At 32.2% G+C, this 20,912-nt stretch overlaps 3 protein-coding genes across 4 annotated transcripts in view; 1 reads left to right on the top strand and 2 right to left on the bottom strand.

Annotated features, from left to right (window-relative positions):
• Positions 1-468: 468 nt before the first annotated feature.
• Positions 469-5,354, top strand: LOC140448541 (uncharacterized). The gene is made up of 3 exons (XM_072541623.1): positions 469-804; positions 2,922-3,100; positions 5,164-5,354. Exons 1-3 carry the CDS (start codon positions 717-719, stop codon positions 5,281-5,283), a joined length of 387 nt encoding a protein of 128 aa, XP_072397724.1. The 5' UTR covers positions 469-716; the 3' UTR covers positions 5,284-5,354.
• A 3,157-nt stretch (positions 5,355-8,511) lies between these two features.
• Positions 8,512-14,672, bottom strand: LOC140447921 (uncharacterized). The gene is made up of 3 exons (XM_072540855.1): positions 14,486-14,672; positions 14,119-14,297; positions 8,512-8,757 (listed from the first exon to the last, which is right to left on the bottom strand). The coding sequence occupies exons 1-3, from the start codon at positions 14,562-14,564 to the stop codon at positions 8,575-8,577; spliced, it is 441 nt and encodes a 146-aa protein (XP_072396956.1). The 5' UTR covers positions 14,565-14,672; the 3' UTR covers positions 8,512-8,574.
• Positions 14,486-20,912, bottom strand: part of LOC140447920 (retinol dehydrogenase 11-like) — a 31,809-nt gene continuing 25,382 nt past the window's right edge. For both annotated transcript variants that reach the window (XM_072540853.1, XM_072540852.1), the window contains exon 4: positions 14,486-20,045. In XM_072540853.1, coding sequence (XP_072396954.1) covers positions 19,705-20,045 — 341 coding nt within the window. In that variant the 3' untranslated portion in view covers positions 14,486-19,704. The remainder of the gene's footprint in view (positions 20,046-20,912) is intronic.

Here is a 20,912-nt window from a genome sequence, read left to right on the forward strand (position 1 = left end):
TTTATAATGCATTGTTTTTCATTTGATGATAAATGACCCAAATCTACTTAGCGTTGTTTAGGTGGAGAAGGATAATTACCACTAGTACTTGGCATTGAATCCATATTGTTATCTTAATAACACTAATACGTCGCTAAATAGTTCTGAAAAAAACTGTTTTTTATATAAATGCAAACGAAAAATTTAAAAATTAAAAGAATAACGCAGAAAATACAAAAAATCGTCGATATAAATTTTGAATTTTAAAATTTCATAAATGTTAGTGTCAAAATGTCATAATTTAGTGGAGTAAACTTGCCTGAGGTTGGACCAATTACAAACAAGTATTACGGCGCGGTAAATTTGAATTACTCTATACGTGATTTGAGAATTACTCCTCCTGGTTAAAAAATAAACCATAGTATGTTATGTATGCCAAAAAATCATAATTAAAAAAAAAGAATCGACCTGTCTCAGAATTTGTCTCTCCGAAGTCGCTTATTTTTGGAAAAATTAATTTATTTTATAATTTTGCCCCTCACTTTATACTACTGAGATATCAAATGTCTTAGCAAAAAATAAGTCATAAAAAAAATTCAAATACGATATGAAAATCATCCATAATAGTACCAAATTGAAAAGATGAATGAACGATTATAGACGTCACATTTTTGACATACATACACAAATTTTCTATCATGTCATTTTAATATTCATCAATACTAAATTTTTAAAATATGGCAAATCCATTAAAGGCACTTAATGAACATTTTCTATACAACTATAGGGTAGCTAAAGCAATACAACAATTGTTACATCCAAGTGGTAAGTACCCTTTCTAAATTAATTAATTGTAGAAATAAAAGAAATAAATTTTTACGAAATAATTAGTCTACTTAAGATATATATGTTTGTGGAAAGTAATAAGCCAATAATATCTAGTACTACGCATTTATATCTAATATATAAGATATAAGAGTGTTCTCTACATATCCATAACAGAATGTCAAAAACGTTAAAATATAAAAATGGAAAACAAGAAAATGAACAACATAAATATATTTATTTAGAGCTTAGTTTAAGAAGAAACTAAAAACAAGAATGCATTGATTAAATATTTTTTCAGACACATTGCTGACACCAAACTATGGTTATTCTTCTCTTCGGCTCAATTATTTTATTGTCTCGGATTATTCTATTCTCATGACCTAAATACTTGTAGGAGTCAACGTGCTCAATGTACCTGTATTTTTCATCTTCATCCTCTTTATAAGCAATTCTCACTTGTTCATCTGCGGATTGATACCTATATGGATGGTTGCCACTTCATCTTTTGCGCGGTCGTCCGATACTTTTTCTGCCAATTGGTTATATATCTCTTGATATTTTGACTACACGGGTCTCCCCCATTGATATTTTTACCTCTACCAAAAAACAACAATCCCAAATCATGTAATATCTATAGATTAATAAGCATAATGTGCCACCCTTTAAAGATTCTCTTGAAAATTGTTCAAAACCGAATTTATAAGAAATGTGAGGAGCAGATAGATCAAAGGCAGTTTGGCTTCAGAGAAGGCATGGGTACAAAAGAGGCATTATTTGCGTTGACGGTACTCTTGCAGAAATATCGGGAATATAGCAAGAGTACATATGTATGCTTAATAGACTTTAGGAAAACCTTTGACCGAGTGCAGCATATAAAGTTAATAGATGAATTAAAAAACATCAATTTAGACAAAAAAGACATTGAGTTTATTAAGACTATAAACTGGAATCAGAAAGCAGTAGTAAAGGTGAACGATATAGAAACAAATAATAAACCCATTGCGAGAGATTCGGGCAAGGATGCGTCTTGTCTTCGAAGCTTTTCAACGTGTACTCACAGGTCATATTCAGAAAAGCCTTATGGAAAAGAAAAGAGGGAATAAGAATTGGTGGAGAAATCGTAAACACCATGAGATTTGCAGATGACACGGTAATTATGGCTGAGACTATAAAAGAACTACAAACTTAACTAGATGCAATAAATAGTGAATGCATTCAAATGGGACTTGGACGTGTTGGAAAGACATCAACACAGATAAGACCAGATTTATGATAGCATCAAGGAGTCCAATAAATAATGAACAACTAACCCTTGGTGGACAGCAAATAGAGAGAGTGACAAAATATAAATATCTGGGAATTTGCATCAACACTGAATTAGATCCAGACCAAGAGATCAGGGTACGAATAGAAATGGCAAGGGCAGCGTTCTTAAAATTCAAGCAATTGTTCTGTGACAAAAATCTGAATACTGCGCTGAGACTGAGGTTTGTTGAATGTTACGTCTGGTCCCAACTATTGTACGGGGTAGAAACATGGACGTTAAAGTGCAAATAGTTAAGAAGCTTGAAGCCTTTGAACTTTGGATATACCGGGGAATGTTGAGAATTCCATAGACTGCCGGTGTCACCAATGAGGAAGTGCTGAGAAGGATGGGTCGACACAAAAAATTGTTGAGAACAATAAAAGTACGTAAGACTGCATACCTTGGACACATACTGAGGAATGATAAATATAGTCTTCTGCAGGTCATTATGTAGGGTAGAGTATATGACAAAAAGGGAATAGGTAGAAAGAGGAAGTCATGGCTGCGAAATATTCGAGACTGGACAAACATGACTGTAGACGAATTATTCCATGTTGCAAAAGACAGAGAAACTTTTAGGAATGTGGTTGCCAACCTACGTTAATGGGGATGGCATAAGAAGAAAAAGAAATCTTTAAATATTTAATATGCATATTTATAATTTTAATATTTGTATTTTCTGATATACCAAAAGTGTTAAACTAAATTACACCAAAAGTATATGAACAGTATTTAAAAGTAAATGCATTTATCAAAAATAGTGTATACAAGAATTGGTTCTAAAAACTTTTATTTTCTTTTGTTCAAGAACGGAGAATGATTTCCATATGGTTTGACAAATTACTCGAAATGAATAAAAACATGGAAGAGATGCTTATTAGGAGTGACTATATGTGGTTTATATTGCTTATGATGCAAAGTAGAAAAATACGAGATCCATTTATAACACTTCCTCCAACAAATTTGGTACCACTAAAGAAATTTGTGGTAAGTATGCTTAATTTTTGTCTTACATTCTAAGTATTAAATAAATTTGTTGATGATGGTTACTTCTAGGTTTTGCCGGCTTATGCTGATTCACCTTCAGTCTTTTAATTCTTTAGGAGCATTGACAAGAGCGTTTATTAGTTCCTTGTCGCGTTTAAGTTTTTATTTCTGTGTTTAGCTGCATATTTGTGTATAGTGTTTTTCATGAACAGTATTCTCTGGTCTTTATGAAGATTTTGATTAGATACATAACCAAGAAGCATCTGCCACCATTCTAAGCGTTTTGGAATAAAAAGTCTGTAAAAATTTTGTACTCAAAAGTTTTGCACATCTCCACGATTCTATATTGTAGTTCTTTAATTAATTCACACTTTTTCACCTACAACCTGGGCTTAGAATTGACACCTAATGAGTGGGTGCATAGCAAAAGTGAGGTTTATACGGTGTTTGTGTTTTAACATTTCTTTGTTTTGCTTTTCCTTTAAACAATTTAGCAGTATTAGTGACAGGTAGGCCAATAAACTACTTTAGCACATTTTGCTTATAATTTGACAGATTTATTGTTACTCTTGAAATTTTAACTTTCTGACACATATGTCCTACTGGAATTTTAAAATGGAACATAATCATCCCTCTCTAAAAACAGTGTGGACTTTGATTAAAAAAAAAATTGATTGCAACAGGGGTTTAGTACTTCAAATGTTGATCTTCAAGAACTTTTAAAGAATTTTCTAACCAAGGATCTAATGATACTCCTGTTCAAGTTGTTTTGAGTCTAAAAGTTTCACAAATTGACTGGCAGTCTTCTGATAATAATTTTATTCCCCACAAAAACTATCTGGTGTTAAGTTACCGATATTCCATTGATGCCACTAAATTGTTCTTGCACTGAACTGCAATTGTTTCTAAAGAATGTTCACCTTTTTCTTCTTTAAGTTCCATCTTCTATCGAAGGTTGGAAATCATTATGGCTATGCGGAGCCTCTTGACTACTGCTTTAAATAGTTCTGCACTACTACATTCAAACCACTCCATCAGTTTCTTAAGCCACGATATTCTTCGTCTTCCCACTTTTCGCTTTTCTTGAATTTTGCCTTGCATAATAAGTTGCAATAATGAGTATTTTGGCCCTCTCCATACATGTTCTAAACACTCAAGTTTTCTTCTTTTGATCAACAATATTTCAGCTTCATTTCCTAAACTTCTGCGTTTGACATTCTTTGAGTCCATGATATTCGTAGTATTCTTCTGTAACACCAAAATCCAAAGGCGGCCAAATTATTCAGATGGATTTGTTTTAATATTCATACTTTCAAGCCATAAAAAAGAGCAGTGAATACGTAACACCAAAACATCCTTAGGCATAATCCTAACCTTATATCCCAACAACTGAGAAGTCAAATGAATTATGTGCTATTTCAATACGTGTCTTAATTTCTTTGGTTTGGTCTACATTTGATGTTATGCATGTTCCTAAGTATTTGTAGGTATCCACACTCTCAAGTACAGTATCCTCAACAATCAATTGGATGTTTGCATCTGCTGATTTAGTCATAACCATGCATTTAGTTTTCTTCAAATTTATCCTTAGTCCCTACTTATCACAGCATTCATTACGTTCTGTAAATCACTCTTGTTACTCGTTATTATTACTGTACCGTCTGCAAAACGCATGTTATTTAAAATTTCGCCATTTACAGATATTATACCTTCTATTGAATCTGAGAGCGCTTCTTTAAACACCACCGCACTGTAGATATTAATGAGTAGTGGTGACAGCACGCAACCCTAGCCGACTCCTCTCTGTATTTTAATATCTCGGGTGTTCTGATTGTCAACTCTTACCTTGGCAGTTTGATTCCAATATATTACACTAGATTGTAAAAGACCAATAAAGTTAGGGGTAAGGTATACCACAGTTCCAAATATACAGCTCTATAAGTCTCTTCTTCTTTGACAATTGACAATTGTACAAAAAAAAACAAAAGTTCATAGTTTATAGACATTAAAAAGTCGAAGCGAAATGTTTAAAAAATTAACTACGTTTTTTTTTTTTATTTTAGCCACTGCATGTGTACGAAGATGTTTTAATATCCAATGAACCTAATATGAACAGATTAGCACCAAGTATTAGCGAAGATTCAATTTTTGCAACCAGATCCACAAGAGATATATCTTGTTGATGGATCCAATTCGATTATAATATTGTATTGCCTATTGGATAAAATATAGTAACAAAAAACTGTTTTAATAAGTACTTATTCGTTTTTTATATTATAACTAGTAACTTTGTCCGTCGCATGCAACGGGGAATCCAATTAATTGTCATCTACAATCAGTCATTAAATTTTTAAAATAATAAACTTTTTGTATATAATCCAAGTAAATATAAATTATGATCTGGTACACTTCTGACAGGACATCATGTTTTTTTACTATACCCTGCATATTTGATGTGTCATATGGTAGAATTAGGCTAGTTGTTTATTTTGTAATTAGTCAGAGACCCTTTTCAGGTCAATAAAGCGAATTTACCTTGTGCTTCACATATAAAGCAAATATCTCTTATCTTCCATAGTATCATGTGATATATCGTATGTGGCTATACTTTCAATAATAACGAAGACGTGTTTATTACCCTTTTGGTAGTCTCTTTGTTTATATTTTCTATCTAAATATATTCTTTATATCTTCTCCTTTTATTTGCTATGTCGCATGTTAGGATTCGATCAGTTGTTTACTTTGTACTCAGCCTGAGGTGTTCTGTAAGTCAATAAATCAAAATTTGTCTTACGATAACTATATTTTTAACTATAGTGCCCTATGATATCTCATATGTTGCTATACGTTTATTAATAATGAAGATACTGTGTACTGCCCTTTTGGTGGTCGCCTTTGTTTTTTGTATCTGGATATATTCGTTATATCCTCCTCTTACGCCTTTGACGATATTTATACAACTTGGTTTTTCCAAACTTTCTAGGAGACAATCAGAATAAAAATTCTTTGTTATTTACTAGCACAAAACCCTATCTCGAAATAAAACATTTAAAGTTTCTCCAACTAATCGCTTCTTTGAATTTGTTATCTGAAACAACTATTATCTCTGATAACACCCATCGCTTTGTTTATTTAAGCCCCAAATTTCCAGGACCTATTATTAAAACGTCCAGGTCTAATTACTTATAAGCTTCTAAACAGTATTTAGCTAAATTTATAATGTTTATCAAAAACAAATTGTTTTTATAACTTAAATTACCATAAAAGTCCACTCTTCTTCAAACACTTCTTAATGCTAAGTTCTTATATTTACAAATTTATCATATACAGGGCATTGAAAATTTAGAGTCCCGTGGTTTTTTGGTTTGGTTGGTTGGCTTGATAAGAATTATGTATTTTCAGTGCACTTCTGTACTACAATTTTTTTAAAACAAAGAGATAAGCAACAATAATAAGAATAGAAATGAATTAAATTAGAAAATAGAATTGTTTTAATTCCAGACAGATAGAACCTGAAATATACCAAATTGAAAATAATGCACAGTCGATACAAAAAAAAACTGTATATATATATATATATATATATATATATATATATATATATATATATATATATATATATATACATATATATATATATACATATATTTATATACATATATATATATATATATAAAAAAAATATATATATATATATATATATATATATACACATATTTCGCCTCACTATTCGAAACGCTTCCAAAACTCAGTGGAATTTTGTTGGTATCAGAGCAAGTGTATCGCTTCTCCGAATGCCGCGAAGGTTTGATCAGGCGCGTAGCAACGCTGTAAGAATTGTAAGCTGATCTGTTCTGTATTTCAATAACAGTCTATATATTCAGTATCATCATCATCACTGGCTCGACAACCCTTTTTGGGCATTGGCCTGTTCCAGGATTCTTCTCCATTCTGATCTGTTTCGTTTTTTTTTCTCCAGTTTTTTATTTTTAAAGTTGTTATATCATTTTCTATTTGTTCTAAGTATCTCAGCTTCGGTCTTCCTCTTGTTCTTTTTCCTACTGGCATCTGTTTGAATATTTTGTTTGGTATTTCGCCTTCTTTCATTCTTTCTACATGTCATATCCAACGCAGTCGTCCTATTTTAATGAATGTTATAATATCCGGATCCTGGTATATTTTGTATAGTTCAGAGTTGTATCTTCTTCGCCATATTCCGTTTTCTTGTGTGCCCTTATATATGTGTCGCAAGATATTTCTTTCGAAGGTGGCTAACAACGTTTCCTCGCTTTTAGTAAGGGTTCAGGTTTCTGAGCCGTATGTGAGTACCGCTCTTATTAGGGTTTTATATATTTGGCATTTTGTTTTTCTTGCGACGTTATCTAATCTTAGTTGCCTAATTAAGCCATGGTAACATTTATTTACAATAAATACTCGCCTCTTCACTTCCTCCGCAACTTTATTATCAGACGTGACTAGGGATTCCAAGTATATAAAGTTTTTTGCCCCCTCAATGTTGTATTCTTCTATTGTTATATTCTGTGGCTGCCTTATTTCTGCGTTTTTACTTACCTGCATATATTTTGTTTTGGTCTAATTGATTTTAAGACCACTATTTTGTGCAGCTCGTTATATTTGGTTGTATGCCTCTATCATTTCTGTTCTTGATCTTGCGATTATGTCAACATCATCTGCAAATGCTAGTATTTGCACGCTTTTATTAATGATTGTTCCTCGTGTATTGACTGTTGTGTCCTTCAGTATTTTCTCGAGTACGATGTTGAACAAGATGTATGATAGGGCGTCTCCCTGGCGTAGTCTCTTTTTCACATCTATTGTTTCCGTTAATTCATTTTGTATCCGGATTCTACTTTCTACTTTTAGAGATTCTTTTATCAGCTCTATTAGTTGTGTTGGTATATCAAATTCTTTCATTGATTTTATTAAGAATTCTCGGTTTATATTGTTATATGCGCTTTCAAAGTCTCTGAAGGGATGATGTGTGTCGATGTTATATTCACTTGTTTTTTCGAGGATCTGTCGCAGAACAAATATCTGGTCTATTGTTGACTTCCGTCTACAGAAGCCACTTTGGTATTTGCCAACTATTTTTTCAGCGTGTGGTCTAAGTCTTTAATAAATGACGTTGGACATTATTTTATATGCTGCATTCAGCAGCGTGATTCCACGGTAGTTTCCACATTCTAACTGATTTCCTTATATATATATATATATATATATATATATATATATATATATATATATATATATTCACTATTCCACATAAAAAATGTGATCCAAGAATTGTCGTACTATCTACTAATGGTACCTAAACCTACATTAAAAGTTGTATATAACTAGACCTTTCAGTTTTTTTATCCTTAATAATACAAAGCTTTTTATATTAAATATTGAAAAAAAATTTATTCACATTAATATGTACATAATATCTAACAAAATCATATTCAATATTTTCATAATCCTCTGTCGCTGAAAGCAGACATATAGCAATATACTCCTTCGCATGGTATTGGCTGATTGCTGAAAAATTGTGCTGGGGCAGATTGAGCAAACGATACCTTTTTTTCATCAGTTTTTTCCTCAAAAATCATATTATCGTCATTGGCAACCAATATTTCTTCGTATACTTTTGTAGGCTGAAATTGATGAACATAAATAATATAAAACGGTATTATTATTGTAACCGTAATTTCGTTAATAATATATAACCAAAATAAAACCTAAAGATTTATCTAATAAATGAAAAAAAGATATAACCAAAAATTTAATCTGTGCTGGAATAAAAAGGGTGAAATAACCAGGAACGCTTGGAAAGCATATTTTGAAAATCTGCTAACCAAAAGCTCTCACGATGATGTAAAACACACAGAACATGAACTATTGAATCGGTCTTTTCAGAAACATCAGTCAATTTTTGGCTATATTGGCATTTCTTCATAAATCCGTTTTTTAAACGTCAATGCAACATTCTAAGCAGAAACGACATCAGTCTCGACTAGCTGTAATAGACTACAGCTTAATATAAATACCCATTCCATTCGAAAACCACGAGTTATTATGATAACAGGATCATAGCGACATTCTACTTTTTGTTCTTCATTAATTTCTTGTATCTCCACTATGTTGTCTACGTCTGTATGAGTTAGCTCTTTGAAATGTTCTCTCCATCTTTCCATTATTTGGTTTTCTTCTTTTATTACCTTTCCATTCTTTTCTTTTATATTCGGCATCATGTGTTCTTTTTTTTGTCTGAGCTGTTTTAATGCGCCATAGAAGAGTTTTTGGTTTTCTCTATAATTATTTGTCATTTTTTGTCCAAACTTTTCCCATGACCTTTCTTTTTCTGCTTTCACAGCTATTTTAACCTCTTTTCTTTTTTCTTTATATGCCTCATAATCTTCAGGGCGCTTTGTACTTAGATATCTCTTCCATTTTTCTTTTTTGTTCTTTACTTTCCTTCGTATTTCGTCCGTCCACCATTCAGTTCTCCTCATGCTATTATTTGCTATTTTTGTCTTCCCGCAAGTGTCCTCAGCAGCTATAATTAAGCTGGTCTTGAGATTTTCCCACTTTTCTTCTATACTTGCAGTTTTTGCCCTACCTTTCAAAATATTGTCTAATTTTTCTTGGAATATCTTCTTATATCTTTCTTCTTTTAATTTGTAGCTTTTTACTTTTTCATTTACTACCTTTCTGCTCTTTTCTTCATTTTCTTTTGCCGTTCTCATTCTCATTATTACTAGATGATGATCACTGCCAATCTCTGAGCCTCTTTTGACTTTCGTGTCTTGTACTCACTTGTACATTTGTTGCTACTTACCAAAAAGTAATCTATGATTGATTTTTCATTTCTACTTTCTTGTACTCTCGTGTATTTGTGTACTTTTTTATGTTTAAATTTTGTATTTGTTATAACAAGTTTATTCTCCATACATATTTCTATTATTCTTTCACCATTTTTGTTTAATATTTCTTCTCCTTCTTTTCCCATGCATTTCTCAATTCTATTGTTATTATTTCCGACTCTACCGTTTAGATCTCTCATTACAATTATATTTTCTTCCCCGTTGTCAATTTGCATTTGGAGCTCCTCGAAAAATTTATCCTTCTCTTCCTTTTCTGCATCTTCATTTACTCCGTAGGCTGTTATTATTGTCCATATTTCCTCGTCTATCAGTTTCATTTTCAGCGATAATATTCTCTGGTTAACATATGTTTCTTCTATAACGTATTGTAGTCTATTCGGCGCAATTATTATCCCTACGCCTTCTTTTGCTCTCTCCTTTGCATCAGCTCCTACCCAAAATAACCAATATCCTTTGTGTATCTTCTTAAAACCTCTTTTAGACAGTTCTTTGACAGACAATAAAATTTCAAAAAAAAATATTTTTTTTATTTCTGTTCTGAAACAACATAGGTCACTTTTTTAAAACCAAAATATGACTTAAGAAAAAACAATTTAAAAAAAAAAGATGGAATACATAATGTACAGGATAGTGAACTATTGAAACAAATAATTTTAAAGCAGTTTTTCTTACATGAAACATTCTGACTCATGTTGTTTCTGAAATGACCAATTCTATTGCAAAAATCGGAAGGTAAAGAGATTGAGTTAACAAAACCACCAACGATAGGAGAGGTTAAAACGACAATAAAACTGCAGAAAAATATCAAGGCTCCTGGATGTGAAGGAGTCCACGCAGAATTGTTTGGCATGAAAGGAAGGTAAATAACGAAAAGGATATATGAGAAAAAAACAAGCTTCCAAAAGAAAACGGTTAAATGCAATGTTGCAGGGAAAGAGACTCATTGGGAGACCGAGATGGGAGTATAATGTGAATGAGGACGCAATAAATCTCCTTGGCAGTCGATCGTAGAGGAGAACGACAAAAGACTGTAAAGAATGGAAAAGTTTGCTGAGAGAGGCCAGGGCTCGAGTTTGGCTATAGAGCCATCGGAAGAATAGAAAACCTAAAGATAGTCTAACTAAATAATAGCATAAATATGTATAAATATAAAAAGGGAAACTAAAAACATAGTTTGGTGTAAGAGGAACTAGATTAATAAAAAGTTGGCCACAGGCTCCTCTTTCGCAGTAAGACTAACTAATTTTGAAAATATCTATTTGTCTGCACTCTGCCATAGTTAAGGGAATAAAACTTATGTTTACTCAGTGACTACTGTAATCTTACTTAGCCCACACGATGACATTTCACAACTGGCTTTTCAATAAATTGCAGTTCCAAAACACGTCTGTTTTAAACCATTGATTTTTTACAACTGGTTGCTTTGTTGGAGTTGGTGTGATAATAACGAGAAAAATTAGTAGATGTATTTTAAATTTTGTCCCAGTGTCCAACAGAGTAATACTACTGCAAATAAGAGCCAATCCAGTGAATGTAAACATAATACAAATATACGCTCCCACTGCAGATAAAAACGACGAGGAAGTAGAAACTATCTACCAAAGCATAGAGGATATATTAGAACGAATACCTAAACACGAAGTCAGCATCATAATGGGGGATTTCAATGCAAAACTTGGGGCCGAACGGAAAATGTCTCTAATCGGACCTTTTGGGTTAGGACAAAGAAACGAAAGAGGTGACAGACTAGAAATAGTCGCAGAAGATAACAAGCTAGTGGTTCTAAACACATTTTATAAACTACCACCGAGGATATTGTATACATGGAAGGCACCAACAGATAAACCCCATAACGTAATTAGAAACCAGATAGATTATATATTGGTAAATAGAAGATTCAGAAACAGTTTTAAATCTGTCAAAACATATCCAGGAGCGGACATTGAATCTGACCACATACCTTTAGTGGGAGTCATGGATGTGAGACTGAAGACAATAAAGAAAAAGTCTAGACCTAACTACGACATGACAGCCCTGCAACATCCGGAAGTTAAAAAGCAAGTGGGGGAATATATTAACAACCAAGTTAAACAACTAAAAGAAGAAAATAACATTTAACGAGAAATCAATCAATTCGAAGAAATAATTAAGAAAACTAAACAAGATCTGCTAAAACCAAACAAAGAAACAAAGAAGAAATCTTAGATGACTTCAGAAATCCTTCACTTAATGGAACGCAGAAGGTTAATTAAAGGAAATAAAGATGAATATAAAAAAATGCAGGCTTACATCAGAAGAAAAATAAGAGAAGCTAAAGAAAAAGAAGCTGTAGAGAAATGTGAAGAAATAGAAAGACTACAAGCCAAGCATGACAATTTTAATGTACACAAAAAGGTAAAAGAAATAACGGGTACTTTTAAAAAGCGAACACAAATGAAACTCATAGACACCAATGGAAAATTAATCATTGACACCCAAGAGATTAAAGACAAATGAAGAATATATTTGGAGACACTTTTTCAATATCAAAGAACGGATTATAGGCATCCATTTTCAGAGAGGATGACGGGCCCGGACATACTTAAATCCGAGGTAGAAGAAGCAATAAAACGGATGAAAAGCAGGAAAGCTGTAGGGCCTGATAATATCGAAGCTGAATTTTTAAAACTCTTGGAGGAAGAAGGAATAAATTGGATCACGGTTGTCTTCAATAAAATATACAATACAGGAATCATCCCTGATAAATGGCTAGAATCAGAATTTATAGCGATACCTAAAAAACAGGGGGCTAAAAAGTGCGAAGAATATCGAACAATCAGCCTAATGAGCCACATGTTGAAACTGTTTCTTAGAGTCATCCATGGAAGAATTTATAAGAAGTGCAAGGAACAAATATCGGACAGCCAGTTCGGCTTCATTAACGCAGTGGGTACCAGAGAAGCACTTTTCGGAGTACAGGTACTGATTCAAAGATGCAGGGACGTTAACTGCGATGTATACGCGTGCTTGATCGACTATGAAAAGGCATTTGACAGAGTTCAACATCAACAGATGATAAACATTTTAAAAGAAGCAGACCTGGATGAGAAAGACTTCAGAATAATTTCAGAACTATACTGGAATCAGACCGCATACATGAAAATTAACGGAGAAGAAACAAATCACATAAAAATACTACGTGGAGTTAGACAGGGATGTATCCTATCGCCGTTGATATTTAATATGTACTCAAAGAAAATTTTTAACGAGGCTCTTTACGGAATAGACGAAGGCATCCTTCTAAATGGTGAAAGAGTAAACAATGTTAGATATGCCGACGACACCATGGTGATAGCAGATAGTTTAGAGCGACTTCAGAGGCTAATGGATAGAATAAACGAGTACAGTCAACAGTACGGACTAAACATTAATACCCACAAAACGAAAGAAATGATTATCAGCTAGGAGAATATAAATGGGGCTCATCTATACATTAATGGGACGCAGATAGAGCGAGTAAAACAGTATTGCTACTTGGGAACTATTATGAACGAACAGTGGAGCAATGTACAGGAAATAAAGTGCCGCATAGTAAAGGCAAGAACGGTCTTTAACAAAATGAGCGCCATCTTCAAAAGTCACAACATATCCCTAGATATAAAAATGAGACATTTGCGATGCTATGTTTTCTCTGTGTTGTTGTACGGGGCGGAGGCATGGACGCTTACAGACACCACTATTAAAAAACTTGAAGCATTTGAGATGTGGCTTTATAGAAGAATGCTGAGAATATCATGGACAGCAAGGATCACGAACAAGGAAGTTCTAGAAAAAAATGAAGAAGAAACCAGAGATTGTGTTTACGATCAAACGCATAAAATTGCAATATCTGGGACACTTTATGAGAAATCAGCACCGTTACTCCCTGCTGCAGTCTATATTGCAAGGTATAGTCAAAGGTAAGCGAGGACCCGGTAGAAGGAGAATATCATGGCTGCGGAATTTAAGAACATGGTTTAAGAAAACCTCAAAGGAGCTGTTTCGAGCCACAGCGAGCAAGGTCATGATTGCCAATATGATTTCCAACATCCGAAACGGATAGGAACCAGAAGAAGAAGGTTGCTTTGTCTAAATGCAGTTTATATCACTTACCACTAAATCTCGAAGATCGCCTATCACATTAGGAGGTACTTTATTAAATGGTTCGCGAACTTTTCGTACTTGCAACATTAACAGCATAAACCACATGTACTCGTTTCGTATTTCTTTTTGTTTTTCAGTTTTATCCAATTCTAACATTTTGTCAAACCAGATCCTCATCATTTTTCTTTCTAGAAATATTGTATCCTTGATCCTTTAATGCTTAAAGAATATATAATAGGAAAAATACGAAAGGTGTAATGAAATATAGTTAAGCATACTGGTAATTAAGGCGAGAAAAATCGTATACAAACATACAATTTAAAAACCATTTATACAAAGTCAAAAAGAATTATGATGAATTTGTCATGAAACTTACCGTTTGGAGGTAGTAATGTCACCATTGCCTTAGCGAGCATACTGTTGTAAAAAAAATTTTCGTCTAATACATTCGACATTTTACTGGAATTTAAAATTTACACTGTGCTGACAGTTGAGGTAATTTTGACAGATATGACAGTAAATCATAAATATATAAGATTGAAAATCGCATCTAAAACCGAAAATGGCTCTGCCATTTATCGAATATGCTTTATGAATACCTACTTTTTGCAGCGTATTTACTGGTGAAGCTATTGCAATTTTAAAAGCACTTAATTTTTGTCAAAAATATACAAATACTAATCTTCTGTTAAGCTCATATTCATTATCAGTACTCCAAAGCATAAACCAAGTCTGTTCAACTCATAAAATCATCTAAAACATAAAATCTATGCTACATTATCTACAAAGCAAAAATGTAAACATTCACTTCCTCTGGATACCATCATATATAGGTATTTCAGGCAATGAAAAGGGCATTAGCGGTTAAAGCAACCTCAATTGAAAGCCTTGATATTATCAAAAAAATTCCAGTTACAAATATCTACCTTAATATCAAACAACACTGTACAGAAGTTTAGCAGCGTTGTTGGGATTCGAATACATCAAATTTTAAAATGATTAAACCTTTTATCGGTATCCTGCGCCAACTTTTAGAAAAAAGAAGAGAATAGGTTATTATAAATTGTCTAAGAATTGGTCATACGTCTTATTAAGCCAGATATGCCTAAAACTTACCTGAAAATATTTTTTTATATTTTTCTCCAAACTTACGCCTTATATAATGTAACAAAAACATATTTATCTTTAAAACAAAACATGAAAAATAAGTAAAAATACTGGACAAAATATGGTACGCCAGGCATATAAGCAACTATTAAGATTCAGTATGGTATGAAACCAAACATTCAACATGTAAGCCTACATTGCATTTTGAACACCTCATTTTTTCTCGTGGCACAGACCACATTGAGTTGGTTTTTCCTGTGGAATCACCAAATGATCTAGTCGGTTTTTATTAGGTACTTGTATATGATCTATGGTACTATAACCTTTTTTAAATCCTGCCTGCTCCCGAGGCTGGTGATAACTATGCAGTTTGTTAGTCGCAACCTGATTATCTTTACAAATAGCTCATACAAAACTGATAACAGGTTAATGGGTCTATAGTTTTCCTACTTATATTTATTTCCCTTTTAAATTTGGTTATAATAAGAGCATTGAAGCAAGCTGTAGGTACTTCACCTATGTCTAAAACATTTATTAAAAATGATTTATTAACTTGAAAAGTTGTCCCTTCAGCCCAGCCTTTTTAACAAAGTATTATGGCTTTTGTTATCCTTTGTCGAAGTTGTAGGGCTCAAGTTTGCTCAAATATATCAAGAATTATTCTATACAAGCCTAAGCGGTGGCACAGCAAGTGTTTCGCCGTCTCATCTTCAGCCAGACAGCTCTTCCGTCACATACTTATAGAAGAATCATATTTCTTACATCTGACATACAATAAAGCTTGTCAAATATTAATAAAGTAAAAGTATGGTTAAGTCAAAATATTTATAATGGTAAAATACAAAAAAAATTTATTTACAATATATAAAAAAATACTTGCAATCCTGAAATCCCTGCAAACAAACACATTTTATAAATTTTCAATCTTTGATCGTTTAAAAAGTAATTAACGTTTTAATTTAAGCATTTAACAGTTTAAATCCTTTCAAAAACCAGAGAATTTAATCAATCGACACCTTCCACCTCTTCGTAGATTTTAAAAAATCAGGTGATGGCATAATACAATACTTCATAATTTCTGTTAAACTGAGAAGATAGGTATGGATGACAATGGTTCAACTCCTAGGTAAAGTAAAAATCCAAAACAGCTCTTCTGGAGAATTCAACACCAACAGATAATGACTAAGGCAGGAGGGTACGCTGGCGTGCCATCTTTTTAACATGACCCTAGAGAAAGTTATAAAAATGATACACAATTGAACAATCGAAGTACAATAATTAATAAATCTGTAACATTTATTTAAATTTGAATCTTTTCTTTTTTTTATATAAATATAATAATTCCTTTAACATACTACTAATACGGTACTGTGTCCATGTGCCTTGAAATCCGTTTTTAGTGCTTTTTGCTAATGGACTACCAAAGCTCTGACGTCACAATTGGCAGGGCTTTTCAGACCTTTCCAAACATTTCTAATTTGTATGTATTTTTCCCGTAAGAAGTTGAAAATATTAGTTTTTTTATTTGTTGGAATAATAAATAAGGACTTTTGGTTATTAACATTCATTCTGTGTGATCGGCTGGATTGATTGCATTACTATGAATGTTCATATTTTAAGGTTATGTTATGGTTTAAATAAAACTTTAATTATTTCATACTGTATTTCAAGGTATTTTGTTGTTGTTTTTATCGGGGTTATTACAAAATTGTTCAATAAATCATTAAATTTATTTACGAAGGTAATAAATATTTAAATTATTGTTTTAATCTTTTTTTGAGTGCTAGTGATTTGATCCCCTAAGAGACTAAATATATTCGTTTTCTTGTAGTTTAAATAGTTAATAGTAGTTTTGTTGTCATAACTAAAAAATTCAATAATACTGAATATCTATAACACATTTTTACTAGCAATTATATGCGCAGATCTAAAAAATCAACTCAAAAACTATTACATTTACATTTAAAAAAACATTTTTTTTAACACTCATTATGGCAATTTGATAGAAATATTTCCACATAATGTTTTATTTTAACTTGAGAAAGCGAATATCTTTAGTATTTAACAGGATAAAATCACTGGCAGCGAAAAAAGAATAAAACAATAATTTAAATATTTTTCAACTTCGTAAATAAATTTAATGATTTATTGATTTATTTTAAAATAACCCTAATAAAAACAACAAAATACCTTAAAATACAGTAAAAAAAATAATTGAAGTTTTAATCATACAATAACATAACCTTAAAATATGAACATTCATAGTAAATATCTTAATACTTTAATATTGTTACCTCACAAATTCACGAACATCAAATATTACCAATCTCACAGAATGAATGTTCATAACCCAAAGTCCTAATGTATTCTTCAAACCATTAAAAAAACCAATATTTCCAACTTCTTATGGGACAAATACATACAAATTAGAAATGTATGGAAAGGTTTTTAAAACCCGCACCCATTATGTGTTCAGAGTTAGGTTGTCCATTCGGGAAAGCCTAAACACGATTCCTTCGCAGCTTATGAAATCGAAATGGTGTAGATTGCAACCCTTGTTCACCGCGGGGAATATATTTTAAAGCGTCTGATTAGACACATCATACCTTATCTCATAAATTTTAGTACCCCTTTCCAAATTAATAGATTTCAATGAGTTACAAAGTTGGCATGTTCGCTAACTAATAATTTTAGGGAAAAAGAAAGTGGCCATGTGTAGCTGGTAACTAAATACTTTAGAAGCCATTGTCTAACAAGAAAATCCAAGATAATAGTATACAGAACATCATTACTATATATATATATATATATATATATATATATATATATATATATATATATATATATATAGATCAGTTTACGTCTTGCGATACCCACTTGCCACTCCTCTCGATTCATCCATGTCTTCTATGTCTCTGTCTTTTATTTCTCTATTGATGCCTTCTCTTCAACTAAGGCGGGGCCTTCCTCTTTTTTGTTTCTACCGTAAGAGGTCCACATTAAGACTTGTTTTGGGAGACGTTCTTCAGACATTCTCTGTACATGACCTGACCATCTGAGTTGTTGGGTACCAATATCGTCTACTATTGTATGTTTTATTTTCATAATTTCTCTTATTCTCCAGAACGTCTCCAGAAATCCATTTCCGTTGCGTCAAATTTTCTCTTGTATATTTTCTTTATTTGCCATACTTTACTACTGTAGGTAATTATACTTTTAATGATTGTATTATATATCTTGTGCTTGTTATTATTAAAGATTGATTGATCCCAAAGGATACTATTGACAAGGGAAATTGCTTTGCTTGCTTGGTTGGTTTTCTCCTCTATTGGGTCGTCTACGTTGCCTTCTTTTGTGATGATCATATCTAAATATTTATATGTGTTGCAATGTTTGCTAACTTCTCCATCTTCCAATATGAGGTCCTGTTGTTTCCCGCCGATACACATATACTCGGTTTTTTGGATATTGATTTCAAGTCCCCATTTTTTATACTCCTCGATTAATTTTCGACTTTCATATACTCAATATCTTCATAATCTTGTACTATCACTAGTTGATCATCTGCAAATGACAAAGTGTATATGCTATTGTTGTTAATCGGCATTCCCATATTTCTCCATTTGCCCTAAATCCTGCCTGTTCCTCAGCCTCTAAGTCTTTATATTCGCTTTCTATTCTGCTTTTAATTACTTTTCCGTATATTCTACTGATCGAGTTTGTCACGGCAATGCCTCTGTAATTGTCACATTTATCCCTTCTGCCTTTTTTGTGTATAGTGGATATGAATGATGTCTTCCACTCCTCTGGGGTTGTCATTCCATTAATGCAGTTTTGGAACAGTTTGGCTAAACTTGTATATAGTTTGATTGTACCGTGTTTAATTAACTCTGCAGGAATGTTACCTGGACCCAATGCTTTGTTATTTTTTAGAGATCTACATACATCTTCCACTTCTTGTGTTGTTATTCGTATGGGCGAAGTTAAAATATTTACATTCTGTGTTTCGTTGCTGTCTTTAAATTGTGGTATATCTTCCCTATCATTACTGCCAGTCCTAATGTATGGTTATGTAATACATGGGTGCTTTCTAATACAGATGAAAGGGCTATTATTATTAAAGAAAAAAATACACAAAAAAATATTAGGCCCAATAAAATAAAGTGAAATTTGGCGTCATTGATATAATTTCGAGCTAAACACTAAATACAAGGAAATGATCGAAGCCAAAGACCCTACCACTAAAGTTGCAAGATGTACCCTCGTAATAAAACTCCCAGAAAGTAGCTGTCGACGACATCGAGCAACGTTAAAATGGACAGTTGCTGTGACTGAGAATGATATCAAATATAAAAATAAGCTGATTAAAGATCCAGGCTTAACTAAGGTCATAGCACTAATAATATTGATGTCATACATTCAGTCAATACAAATACTTATATAAACGAAAACAACCTTTAAATCAAGTTTAAAATACAACAAATAACTTTATGTATTAAATGGATTAAAATTCTCTTCTAACCCCACCATCTTTAAACTTATTTCCCACAATTGTTTAGCAAATTGTTCGTTTTTAGCATCGGTCGAAGGTTCGATCACTTTACAATTTGAGTAATACAGTCCAGTTTCGTTAGCGCAGTTTTCATGTACTGCGCAGTATATCTGAGTTTGGGCGCCTTGCTCTGGATTCTTAATAAAATAGTGCGCAACATTTCTCCAGAGCCAATGAATACCTGGAAAGTAAATTCGTTTGACGACGTGTCTTCCCAAATTAGTCTTTATTATGCCTGGATGTAAACTGTAAGTATTAACACCTTGAATATTATTTTCTGGAAAAAGAAAAAAATTATATTAAAAACTATATACAAATATTTATAAATAGAGAAATAATAGCACCAAAAGCTTAAAAATAAACATTATAAACACTTAAAATAGATAGTGAACCTGTGATTTATATAATATATCCTAGTAATATTGAGATCAATAAAACGATTTAAGAATACTTTAATAAATTACATAGTTGTTTATCAAATTTTATTAGGACAATTAGAAACTAGAGCACACATTGTATAATATGCGTGTCGGTTATAAAAACATTTATTAAAAACACATTCGTTGCAGCAAGCAGAACCTTGCAAGCTAAGCGTAATAATGTCAATAACAATTGCTCCAGTAACGAGGCGATTTGTCACAGATTGTTGTGATATAAAAGTAGAAACAAATAATAGATTCGTAGTTAACCGTTAATTGTATTTTAAGACGTAATAACAAGTCATTAGAATCATTGAATAAATAATGCCATTCACGAGACATGGAAGTCAGCTGACTATGTATATATATATATATATATATATATATATATATATATATATATATATATATATATATATTGTATTGAACACTCATAGAAGAACAATCAACTTTAATTAAATTAATATGCAAACCAAAATCTTGAAATATTTAATAATATATTTCTGCAGCAACAATCACAGTGGGAAAAACAAAACCGAGTAAAAGACAGTCAGTTCCTTGGTGGAATAACAAAATTGCACAAGCACTCACTTTGTCCAAACGTGCTTTCCTCCTACCTTTTAATCTTTAAAAAATTCAGAGCTCAAAGCAGACAAGTAATCAAAAAAGGAAAACGAGAAAGTTGGAAAAAGTACGTGTCTTCAATAAATTCTCCCACTCCCTTA

The sequence above is a fragment of the Diabrotica undecimpunctata genome, chromosome 8 (genome assembly GCF_040954645.1).
Source record: "Diabrotica undecimpunctata isolate CICGRU chromosome 8, icDiaUnde3, whole genome shotgun sequence".
In the NCBI taxonomy this organism is placed as follows: domain Eukaryota; kingdom Metazoa; phylum Arthropoda; class Insecta; order Coleoptera; family Chrysomelidae; genus Diabrotica; species Diabrotica undecimpunctata.